Source organism: Botrytis byssoidea (genome assembly GCF_014898295.1).
Source record: "Botrytis byssoidea strain MUCL 94 chromosome Unknown BBYS_018, whole genome shotgun sequence".
Classification (NCBI taxonomy): Eukaryota; Fungi; Ascomycota; class Leotiomycetes; order Helotiales; family Sclerotiniaceae; genus Botrytis; species Botrytis byssoidea.
Genome location: NW_024065859.1, coordinates 243,010 through 256,074, shown reverse-complemented (window position 1 = coordinate 256,074; position 13,065 = coordinate 243,010). Strand labels below are relative to the sequence as shown.

General features: G+C 34.6%; 2 protein-coding genes across 2 annotated transcripts; both read right to left on the bottom strand.

Annotated features, from left to right (window-relative positions):
• Nucleotides 1-1,798: 1,798 nt before the first annotated feature.
• On the bottom strand, nt 1,799-3,255 carry EAE97_008446 (uncharacterized protein; the record flags this gene model as incomplete). The annotated part of the gene is made up of 2 exons (XM_038878961.1): nt 1,799-2,670; nt 2,718-3,255. The coding sequence occupies 2 exons, from the start codon at nt 3,253-3,255 to the stop codon at nt 1,799-1,801; spliced, it is 1,410 nt and encodes a 469-aa protein (XP_038730043.1).
• Nucleotides 3,256-11,454: 8,199 nt separating this feature from the next.
• EAE97_008445 (uncharacterized protein) lies at nt 11,455-11,748 on the bottom strand (the record flags this gene model as incomplete). Its single annotated transcript, XM_038878960.1, has 1 exon — nt 11,455-11,748. The coding sequence occupies one exon, from the start codon at nt 11,746-11,748 to the stop codon at nt 11,455-11,457; it is 294 nt and encodes a 97-aa protein (XP_038730042.1).
• Nucleotides 11,749-13,065: the final 1,317 nt, after the last annotated feature.

Sequence of the window (13,065 nt, the reverse complement as noted above, 5' to 3'; positions counted from 1 at the left end):
AAGGCTAGCTGGAATTCCAAGGAGAGGGGGAATCTCAAACAAAAACTTCAGTAATACTATAGATTTGATTTAGTTCCTTTTGTTTAAACGCTTGTCTCCTGAAGTTTTTGTAATCTGGTTGGCTGTGAGTAGTTAATTGGTTTATCCTCTTACGGTTCCTTATATAATGATATCTTGAATCCATCAACCTCTTGCCACTTGATGCAGATCTCGAGTAAAAGAATCTGGAGCCACCATCCACAGCAGACCCACCAGTCGATGATTTTTTTTTCTATACAAAAGAAAATATATAGGAAAGAGAGTCTTCCGACATTGCCGTCATCAAATCAATATAATTTCAAAGTCGTTTCAAGATCAAATTCCACACAGAGTATGCACAAAGAAATTAGAATAAACGCACCGACACCATAGAGAGCTTACAGCAGGTGTAGATATCTGCTACAGGAAATTGGGGAGATTCAAGGTCTATCTTGAGTACTTCGGAGTTTTTTTGATGCTCTAATTCAGCGTGCTTTTCTTCTGGGAGGTTAGCTTTTATAATAATAAGGAATAATATTATTATAATGATAGTGGAAGATCTAGTCAATTTAAGCTTAAGGGACAAATCGAATATATATAATAAGAATTGAATTGAAGTCAATTTATAAGAGCTAGGCTTAATTTGAATGAAAATTGCTTACTTTTTTCTAGGTTTTCTTTAAAGAATATCCTAGGTTTATATAGTTTATAATGAAATTCTAGTATGTTCTATACTTATAAATAAGATCGATTTAAATCGAATCTTATAATATCATTTTATAATAAAAAGGAAAGTATAACCAATCAAATTTAGTCAATTTATCAATGATCTTCCATATACTTCCATTTGGTTCCATTCCATTCTATTCCATTATAAATCAATTTGATAAGAGATTCTATTATATAACTATATGATAATATAATTTTATAATATAAAATCATATTATATATATATATTAGTCATCAAGATATCTCTTAATTAGTAAGATATTAATAAGCGATTTAATGGGCTTATTATGGATTTTTCACATTTCTAAATATCGCAGAGAAAGATGTCAGTATTGTCAGCAAGCTTTAAACAGCGTTTCTGCTGAAAAGCTAATTATATACATAACGTATGCGTATGTTTTCATAGTTGTATCGGTATCTAAGCGCTACATACCTCATCTGAGGATTTAGATGAATTCTTGCGGTGCCGCATAAGCTAAATCACTTACTTTCTCGAAGACAATGCCTGCCTCAGCTTTCGCCGGCAATGAATTACGGATGAGTATGAAAGCAAGAAAGATGAAAGAGACAGACCCAAGGAAACAAGATTTAAGAAATATAATAATGTTAACGATCGTTAAGATACTAATAATTCATACTATTTAGGATTACTAATTATGGAAATTTGAAAGAATGAACAGAAAGAAGAGAGATTTATAAACTATATTCAATAACTTAGTTCGAATCCTGAAATCGAATTGTAATAAAGTTAATAAAAATGATATTTTTTGAATCTAGTAAAATAACTATTATTTATTATAGTATATATATTATAATATTCTTTTATGGATTTTTTAATTTAAAATAATTTTGAAATTTCCTATTTACTATCGAATTTCTAATTAATGTACTTGGTTTTCTTAATAATTCTAATCATTTTATTTCTTTGAATATTTAAAATTAATTGAGTTATTCTAGTTATTCTAGTTATTCTAGTTATTCTAGTTATTCTAGTTATTCTAGTTATTCTAGTTATTCTAGTTATTCTAGTTATTCTAATCATTCTAATTATTCAAATAACTAGACTTCCTTCTATTCTCAAAAAGTTCATCTTAGCTAATTTATTGTAATATATAGCTTTCCGAATATCAACAGGATTCCCTTTCTTGAGAATTTCAGTTGGATCAGCCGCTATTCCAGCCTCCTCGACCAAGTTGTGTAACTCAAAGTCACATCTAACTTGTGCAATTTCCGCGCCAATTTTATCCTTCTTTGCACAAGTAGAAATTTTGCTGATTGCGATGAGTCTTAGAATGTGCTGCAGTGGGAGATCACTATCTTGGAAAGAGTGTGTCTCCGCGTCAACGTCTCGAATTACGGATTCGGTTTTTGCCTTCATAGCCTTGAAGAGGAAGACTTTAACTTGATCAGTCAGTCGTAATTTTTCCCATTTATTGTTCAACAGAGTCAAGAATAACGCATCGTCATTGATCGTACGATCAGAATATTTCCCAATTCTAAAGGTAGCCACACATGAGCGAATAGAAAGGTCAATAACTGCGGACCTCGCCTCCAGTTCCCCTTTGGACTTAGTCTCGTTAGAGGTTTCATCAGTTAGATCGATCTCCTTACGGGATTTCTTCTTTTCTGAGACCACTGATTGTGACTTGAGAGGCAATGACTTATGGGTAATCTCTTGTTTGGATTGTGCGACTAACAATTGTGGAAATGAGTTGTTTTGATCCAGATCCATGAGTGATAGCTCGTCATCCGAAGTATCTTGATGGGTATTTGGACCAAGTGAGACGTTGCTTGGAGACGAACATGATGTATCAATTGATGCAACTGGCTCATCTGAGACCTCGCTTCTTCTAATGTAGAGATCTGAATGTTCAATTGAGCCATGTGTACGTTTGTTGTATGCAACCTTTTCCCATATAGGTCCTGCAACAAGGCAGAGCAACCAACAATACCACATGGTACCGATGCACCTCTGTGGCGATGACCGTGCATATCTCTGGCATGTATCTCGAAAGAAAAGCTGGTCAATGTGAGCCCACAATCTTTTCTTGGGCATCTTAAGTATGGCAGCATTGCTCTCTCGTACTGTTGCGTCCGGTCGCCACTCCGGCCACGCGTTCCAAGCGCGGCAAGGCAGCCTCTCTTGATCGACGCTTCGTTCATGCATGCTGCAAAGGAAATGGCAGCGTTACAGTCTGTGAGGGCACCATTGATGGCGAGGATTAATTGATATAATGGGAAGATCAGAAATCTCCTATGAGTGGTCGTATACCAGTCTGGTCCTTGTGCAATGGCTGGACCTTGTCTTTTTTCTTCGAGAGCGACTAGTGTCTTGACGTGTGGGTATGCAAACTTTAGTTCAACCCATGACTTTGGATTGTTCGAAATTCCGTCTAACCCAGTAGATACCAAGATTACGGTATGGCCTGCCGGTATATCTCTCATCTTGTTCACGAACTTTTTGTCTGAACGTTCGACTCCAGCATCAGTTTTCCTTCTTCCACGCATTTGACCGGGGAATGCGATCATATCACCACACTATACCATAGACTCTAGATCCAAGGCTGGGAGTGAAGCTTTCATGTCCATACGGAATATACCAGTCAAAATACACATCTACCTCTCTACCTCTCTACCTACCTGCCCATCAAATCATCACACCAACCCTACAAATCCAAAGGAAACAAAGTTTCACTATCCATCTCCCTTAATAAACCGCCTCTACTCCTCTTCCCTGTTCTCCATCCCCAAATAAAAACGACCAGACACCTAACCCATCCTTCGGAAATTAGGGAGATCCGGAAATAGAATGTATCTTACATCTACTCCAGATCGGCACAATCTCAAACCGCGCGAAACAAAACGAAACGAAATGAAACAAAGCAAAACAGCGTGAGAAGTCGAGCAAAAATATTATATCCTCTTCATGAAATTTCTACCTCGAAGACCTATCTATTCCAAAGTACAGTACACTAATGTTCATAGGTAGATGAATGAAATGAAACAAAAAAATGAGGGAGAAGGATTCGTAGGAGTGTAATGTAACTCTACCCATCTCATCTATCAATTTAGTAGCTAAACACGACATGATTCAGAAGAGAAATGGAAAGGGAAGGGAAGGGAAGGGAAGGGAAGGGAAGGGAAGGGAAGGGAAGGGAAGGGAAGGGAAGGGAAGGGAAAAGAGGAATATATATAGGATTGCGGGATAGAGATGTCAGATTTGAGATTTGAGATGGGATTGAAAGGATGGAATAGTGTTATGGATATGTCTATGGCTGTAACTATCACGGATCGTACCCAATCGCAATTGCGATCGCTCATATACGCGCTTGCGCATGTGCACAATCACATATACATAGCTAGTATATAGGTACGCTCTACGAGCGCTTTGCTCTCAATTCTGTAATTGTAGATTCTAAGGATAAATTGTATCCTGTTCTTACAGTTCTTCTAAGGCAAAGTGTTATAGTAACTATAGTTGTAAATGTAAATACTATTTTGTATATAACGTGATTTATCATCGAGTGGACTATATTATCGAGTAGGCCACTTCAAAATACACCAAAATTAAGGCTTTTTGAATATTCGTATTTTAATAATTAATTATTATTTTAGAAAAAGAAAAAAAGATTAAATAATAATAAAAGATTAGTTTTCTAAAAATCTAGTTTTTATATAAATATTTTTATTTTATATTAAAAAAAGTGAAAATTGTTATGATTTTTGTTATAAAAAAATATTCCTAATAATAATTCTTATATTAATTCGAATTTCTAATAAATAATGAGATTTTTGTAGTATTTATATAGTTAAATTTCATAGTTTTAATTTTTAAAAAATTCTATTAATAAATAAAGAAAATGTATGATTATATATAAACGAATTTTGTATATAAAAATGATAGCCCACTTAATGATATAGTCCACTCGATGATAAATCATATTATATATTTTTTAAAATGATTAAAATGATTAAAATGATTAAAATGATTCAAATAGATAGAAAAATCTAAAAGATTTAAAAGATTTAAAAAGAAAATAATAGATATAAAATTCAAAAATCCTTTTAATTTAAAAAAATCTATATAACATACTATATTATAACGTAGTTTAACACCGAGTAACTCATATCACTAAATAGCCCACTTCAAATACATACAAAATTCGTCTATACATAATCATACACTTTCTTTATTTATTAATAGAATTTTTTGAAAATTGAATATATAAAATTTAATTATAATAATATTATAAAAATCTAATCTTTTTTTAAAAATTCGAATTAATATAAGAATTATTATTAAAATAGATTTTTTGTAACAAAAATCGTAACATTTTCAATTTTTTATTGAATATAATAAAAATATTTATAAAAAAATAGATTTTTAAGAAATTGAATTTTTATTATTATTTTATATTCTTTTATTTTTCAAAAATAATGATTAATTATTAAAATAGGAATATTCAAAAATGACCAATTTTGGTCTATTTTGAAGTGGGCTATTCGATGATATGAGCCACTCGGTGTTAAACTACGTTATATAATAAAAGCAGAAGCAAAAGCAAAATCACTCTTAATAAAACTCACAACTCAAAATTCGAAACTCAAAATATATTTCAAACATTATTTGCCCTTTAAAAAAATAACAATAACAATAACAATAATAATAACAACAACAACAACAAACCATCATCAAAATCCCCAGCTCAGCTCAATGTAATCTAAGGTCAATCAAAGAAAGAAAATACAAGTCATCAAAAAAAGTCAACCCCCAAACCAAACCCAAACCAAACCCAAATCAAAACACAAAAGAAACCACCAAAATTACCTAACTTATGTAACAACCCTATTCACTCATTCAATCAATCAATCATTCATTCAATCCATCAATCCCTCTCAATCAATCATATGTAGAATCCCTCTTCCCTTCCCTTCGCCTCCCCCCCCCCCTCCCCTCCCCGTTTCACATCTTGCAGATCTCCATCTCCATCTACCGTACGATGTACAGGATAGGTTCGGATACGCGATCTCAGGTACCAATCAAGGACAAAGTACGCTATACCATAGACAACACATACATATCTGCGTTATCACATCACATACCCGACGATCGTCGCGATGATCGGGGGTTTTAGTCGGGGGAATTGGTTTAGGGGAGTGGGAGTGGGAGTGAAAGTGGGAATTATCCTTTGGGATGAGGGAAGAGAAGAGAAGAGAAGAAAGAGGAGTGTGACTGGTGGGGTGGGGTGTGTTGTTTGTATCTGCATGTGATAAGATGAGATGGGATAACTTGAAGTTGAAATTGTGGGTGTGGGATGGATTTGAGTGGAATGGGAATGCTAGGTTCTTTGTAGGGTTATGATGTACTTTTCATACCTACTTATTATTATCTATTTACTTGCTGGTACATCATAGATGGAGGATGTGATATCATGTGATATGATATGATATGATATAACATCAATGATTTTCGAATACGTGGACGAATGAATGAATGTTGACGTTATGTTTAGGTACCTACCCTGGGTTGATGGTTGATGGTTGATTTATAATCATGATCAATTTTCAATTCTCACCAAGCTTCCAAAATATCTCATCTCTCACCAGCAAAATCTAACCTTACAGACAATAAACATCTGAATCATTCGCTGCACGATAAGTATCTAAGTAAGAGAGAAACACATGTAAGTTCGTACAATCATCGTTCGTTCGTTCGTTGATCCACAAGTACAAGTACCGAACCATCCCACCATCCACCTCAATCCAGACTCCCAAAAGTGCGTATCTATTATCGCAAGAATACCTTACTCTCTACTCTCTCCACTAGGTTTGCGACGATCCCTCTCCTTCTTCCCATCCATTATCCATGCATATCCCCCCTCTCTCGAAGAATCTGGAGAACACAAGAAAAGAAAGAAACCAAACAAAACCAAACAAAAGGTGGAAAAAGAAGCAAAAAGTAAAGAAGAACCAAAAGAGTAAAGTTAAAACACACAACCAACCCAATCACCACACAAACACGCGAAGCTAAGTATAAACCTAAGCCTTGGAATCGTATGTATCGTACGTAGAGGTTGTGCTAGAGAAGTCTGGAACGTTGGATATACATGTGTGTACTTGTAGGTATGTATGGTTTGCTTGATTGTTATTGTTTGTGAGAGGGTTGTGGTTTGATTTGGATGCTAATAATTATGATACGTACGCGTTCCACGAAGTATTATCATGGAAACCTCTAATTTGTATTTATGTTTGTAAGATAGTTTTCTGATGATTTTAATTTACAAAATCGTTTTAATTCTTTTAATTCTTTCAAATCATTTCAATCTTTAAAATCACTTTGATATTTAAGATCACTTCAATTTTTAAAGTCTTTTATTAATTGTTATAGAAATTAGGAGTCATGTGATTTGGTCAGCTATTTCTTAGTTATAAGTGGGTTAGAATAGCTTAGTATGGGGAATTAAGTGATAACTCGTGAATGGTGATTTGGTTGGTGAGGTTATTGATCTTAATGTTGTTGTTGAATCTATACCTTTTAAGCTATCATACCATCCATACATACCAACCAATTCCTATAATAATAGGTATTCACATAACAGCATAACCAATCTCGCCATCATAATCACAATCACATCTCGAGGACTTTGTAACCTATACTATCGTATACCTCGTAGTATTCCTTCACGTAACTCAACTTCGTAATCGAGAATTCTATGCACAGCCATCCCATGGCACCCGTCCATTCATGGATCTCCATCTCATCCTTCCGAATGTTCGAGGGTTCGAGGGTGCGATTGGAAGGTGTAGCTGTTACCTATCCCGCCTACGATCTAGCTAGCTCATGAAAGAATGGAAGGAGTTCATTCATTATCAAGACCGCTCGAACACCAAGCGATCCATTTGGGAGAGTATTGATTTGTTTTGGTGCTGTGGATTGTGCTGTGGGTTATATTGTATCGTGATGTAATTTTGGATTTCCTGAAAAGAGAGGGGGAAAGTTAAGGAAGATGCGAAGGGACAAGAAGGATATATAATAGTAGAATAGGAGATAATGTATAAGAGTAAGTAGATAGATTCAGATGTAAGTTTCATTACCTACGTGTCAAAGGATAAAGGATCGAACCGATCAACTCTATTAGGTAATTCTAAGAAATACTTCAAATTGTAGAAAGGATAAAAATATATTTGAAAGACATGTCAGCTCGTATTTTCTTGATTGAATATAATGCAATACAATACAATACATTACATTGCAAAATAGCCTCTCCTTTCAATACTTTTCGATCTATATTTATCTTCATCTATATCTACCACCTCCCTACCTATAAACCAGAACCTCACATCTAGATATCTACATCTGCACCTCTCCAGATAATCCAATATCCCAAACCAAAGACTATTAGATATCTAGCTCTGTATATTTGCCCATCACCTACCTGCCTGATTACCTACCAAAATACTCGCATAGTAAGACCAAGCCCAAGCCCAAGCCCAAATCAAACTATCTACCTACTAGGACCTAGATGAGTATATCTAGATGAATCGAAACAAACCATCAGAAAGGATTCAAACTCTAAACCTCACAATTACCAAAAGAATCATAACTATGACAATAAACAATAGCAATAACAATAATTTCAATTTCAATCCCAATCCCAATCCGAATCCGAATCAGGAGAAAGAGAAAGAGAAAGAGAAAGAAATGGTCTATTGCATTCTTTTCTATGGATTTTTATTATTATCTTTCATCTTCAATCAACATACCTATGTTCATTTATACATTCATTCATTCATACATTGTCAAAATTCATCATCTTCATCTAGAAATCTCCTGGAGATGATTCTTGGGGAGGGAGGGGGGAAGGGTCTAGATTTTGGTCGGGTAGGGCAGAACTCACTTGTCTGTATGATTATACATACATAGATACATACATAGATACACAGGTAGACATGTCTCCCTATAAAATGACTTGAATTGAATGGAAAGAATCGGTACGGTAAGATATAATAAAGTATCGTAAAATAAAGTAAAGTAAAGTAGAGCAAAAAAGACACAATTCAAATCGAATCGAAATCGAAGTACTCCAGAACCTATGTATGGTACGCGTAGAGAAATTCTATTTCCTATCTATTTATCTATAATAATCACCCCCTCAGTCCTCAGTATCCTTAACTTCCCGAGTCCTGATATCAATCTGTCTTGTCTTGTCTTGTCTTGTCTTGCATATCACATCACATCACCATCTACCTATACCGATACCGATTCTCCGTACCCCGTTCTCCGTACATATTTATATCATTACAGAGTATACTACGAACAGCGAAGAGAAAAGATCTAGATTCTAGCCCTGGCGAAAATAACATCCAAGCTTATAGGTACGTACCTAGGTACTCGGTAGATATGTACTTGGTTCGTAAGTACAGTGAGTAAATCCCGGTATGAGGTACAGACAATATCATCTTACCTACCTACCTACCTACCTACCTATCGGTACGTAATCCGGATTAACAAACTACTAATTACTAGGTAGTAGGTAGAGTAGGTATTTATCTTCGATCCCTTTTTTATTTTCGGGAGGAGGGGAGGGGGTAGACTTTTGACTTTTGACTTTTGACTCTTAACTTCCGACTCCATTTCATCCATTTCATCCATTACCAAAGCGCACATGTCAAAAACATCCAACATCATATACCGTATGATAGATAAGTCGGATACCTCATTTTCGGGCCACCCCTCTTTTGGGCCACCCTTTTACACCAAAAATCACTTTTTTAATTTATCAATATCTTTATTAATATTAAATATAATTTGATAAGAATTTATATATATATAATCCAAATTATTTTAAATTCAAATTATTTTAAATTCAAATTATTTTAAATTCAAATTATTTTAAATTCAAATTATTTTAAATTCATATTGAAATTTTTAGATTTTTAGGATTTTTATAAATCAATTTCTAAAATCTCAAAATATTGATTTTCAATTTATATAGAAATTATATATAAATTTAAATTTTTATAAAATCTATAATAATTTCCAAGGAAAAATAGTTAAGAATAAATTATAAAATTTAATAATAAGTTTATAATATACTTATTCTAAGAGATTCTGAAAAAATAGAAAATTCCTTATAAATAAATATTTAAAGGAATATTTTTAAAATTGTAGGAATTATTTATGTTATTTTATATTCACTGTATATTATATTTTTATATTTATTCATTTTTTTGAATTTTTTTTGAATTTCTATATAGATTCAGATTTGAAATCTTTAAAAAGATATATAATTTTCTTTTAATATTTATTATTAAAAAGTTATTCAAGATTATATAAATATTTTAAATCTATATATAATTCTTATATAAATTCAAAAATCGATATTTTGAAATTCTAGATCTCAATCCAAAAAAATTCTAAAACTTTAAAATTTTTATTATAAATCCAAAATAATTTGAATTATATATATATAAGTTTTTATTAAATTATATTCAATATTAATAAAGACATCGATAAACCAAAAAAGTGATTTTTAGTGTAAAAGGGTGACCCAAAACAGGGGTGGCCCGAAAGTAGGGTGGTCGACTTACCATAGTAATAGCAACAATAAGGTTATACTTTTCTCGACCCTTCTCAATTGTCTATAGTACATACGAAGTACGTAGTCGCCGGATTCTTCGGGATGGATGAATGGTTGGTAAGGAAGATGGGCTTTTCCCACCTATCTACGATTTAACTTTTTTCTTCATCGCGGAGTTTCGGTTGGTTGCGTTTGTGTAAGTTTGTTCCTGACTAGTTGCAAGTACGTACTATCTTTGAGAAGGTATCTAGGTAGGTGGGCAGAACTAATGTCTTGTCTTGTCAGGTGTAGTGAGATGTCGTGTAGTGTAGGTAGGTAGATAGTTATGTGATGGGGACTGGTACGTGAACTATTTTTTGGATTGTTATACATTCTACATTCATTGAAGGAGGGAGGGAGTGGGAGGAGGCATTCAAGCTATCAAGTCTGTAGGTGAACTGAGCTGAGCTGGACTGTGTAAGCTTCAAACTATCTTGACCTAGGGAATATAAGAATATAAGAATGCATCTATAAGCCATTCTATCAAAGTATATGTAAATTCGAAAAGTATATATAATATGTATCGATTAAGGGAAGGAAAGTAAAGCAAATATCTAAACCTTTTCAAATATGAAGAATACCAGTAGTCATGTATTTTATATACAAATGTCTAGTATATGGGTGGATAATAAACATAGTCATATATCGAGACTTGACGGAAAAAGGAGAAACGAGATATTAAGAAAAGGGTCTGGAAACCCTCGATTTATTATTATTTACATACATACCTACAAACAGCAAAGCACCAGACTCAAAGGTACTCAATCCAAGAGAAGAGTTACCTAGTAGGTAATAAATCAAACCCTTCATCGAAAAACTCATCTCAATATCAACATACATCCAAGATGGGAACACCAAGATCTTATTTCTTCCCAAAACAGATGGAGTGGTTCGTATCTGGATATAGAGTAGGGGACAGGGTAGACAGCGATCATTTCTAAAGATACATCGTTTGGGTATTCAGACCCTGTTTTGTGAGTGACGGTGATGGTGCTGGATCGTTCTGAAGCCATTATTAGCTAATGGGATGGAGTGACGAGCAAGTATGAAGAAAGATCCGATCAAATTTTTATACATCAACATAGGATCATGTGAGCCGACACAAGGTTCTTTTGTGAAGAACCAAAAATGATTGTCTGACAATACGGAGAATCCCAGTTTGTGGTAATTTCCCATATGCAGACCAAGCCACGATGTCTTGTGAAGTTAGCGTAGCGAGATCACTGTCCACATCTCTGCCTTCAATGTCATTTTCTCCAGTTATTGTACCGTACCGTACCGTACCGTGTGTACCCTTGAGGAGAGGGAGAAACGGTTGGTCCTCTATGGTGAAGTGATTTGTACAATACATTGTTTTATGCCCATAGGATAGTATCGCCATGTTGATGAAAAATGGAAGTGAGTGAGCGAAAAGGAAAGCAAAACAAAGTTCCGACGCGTCTTACATGTATTACTTTCCCTCACGTGCTAAAAGGGCATTGATGGAGAAAAGGAGAAAAGATGAACCCGAGGGAATCCAAGCAAGGGATAATGGATTCATAAGCGCAATGTGCTGGATGTGCGAAGTAAAGGTTCAAAGTCAAATCAAGGTTTCCTCCAGATTAGTAGAAGTCTTTTGACAGGACATACATACGATGAGAGGGAGAGATTGGACCAATGAGCGAAGTAAAATGAAGTGACTAATCATTCCTCGTGTGTCTACTCCATACCAATTTTAGGAGTCTTGGATCCGTAACCGTCTACCTGTAGAGTCTAGAGTAGATGTTTTGCAAAGCCATTCTCATTCACTCACCAACCAAGAAAGAGCAAGATGATGATGATTTCCCAGTAAACCGATCCCATTCGGTGAATCCGCCAACAATATCATCATACCTGGTATCTGAGCACCGCAACTTTAATCATCCTACGCATCTCATACGCAGGCTCAAAATGGATGCTCCACTTATATGTACATGCGTACCCACTTTACGCGTATCAGCCACTGTTATCCAATCATTTTGTCGACTAGAGAAAAGACTCAGGTACATTCAGGTACATTCAGGTACGTACTCCCGTACATTGTACAGTAGTAGTACAGTAGTATGTTGACCATTTTAACACTCATCCTCATCCTCATCTTCATCTTCATCTTCATCTTCACCCCTCAAAATAACAGTTTCCTCTCTTTTCTTTTTTCTTTTTTCTTTTTTCTTTTTTCTTTTTTCTTTTCCTCACCAGCCAGATTCACCTGTAGAATAGATTTGACTGACTGTCTCTCCACATTATAAATAAAATTTCCTTTCCCACGCACGCACATTTCATAACAATAATATCTAGGTCGTATTAGGTAATCTCCTCTTGGTAATAAATCCTATTGCCTAGTATTTCAGGAGAAAAATGAAAGAGAGAGAGAGAGAGAGAGAGGAAAGAAATGTAAAACCTTCGGTCAATACTACCTAGGTAATCAAATCGCTGCGATTCAAGTCAATTTTAATTTCATCCATCCCACATCTGAAAACTCCTCTTTTTATTTACTCATTCATAAATACTTGTATACATTATACATAATAATACATAAAATGCAAAACCCACATCCTAATTATACCTACCTACCTAGGTAAATTCAAGCATACATCACCCGACGCACACGCACACGCACACGCACACGCACATTTCCCATGCTTACTCAACTCACACTACTAACGGTCCACAGAGTGAG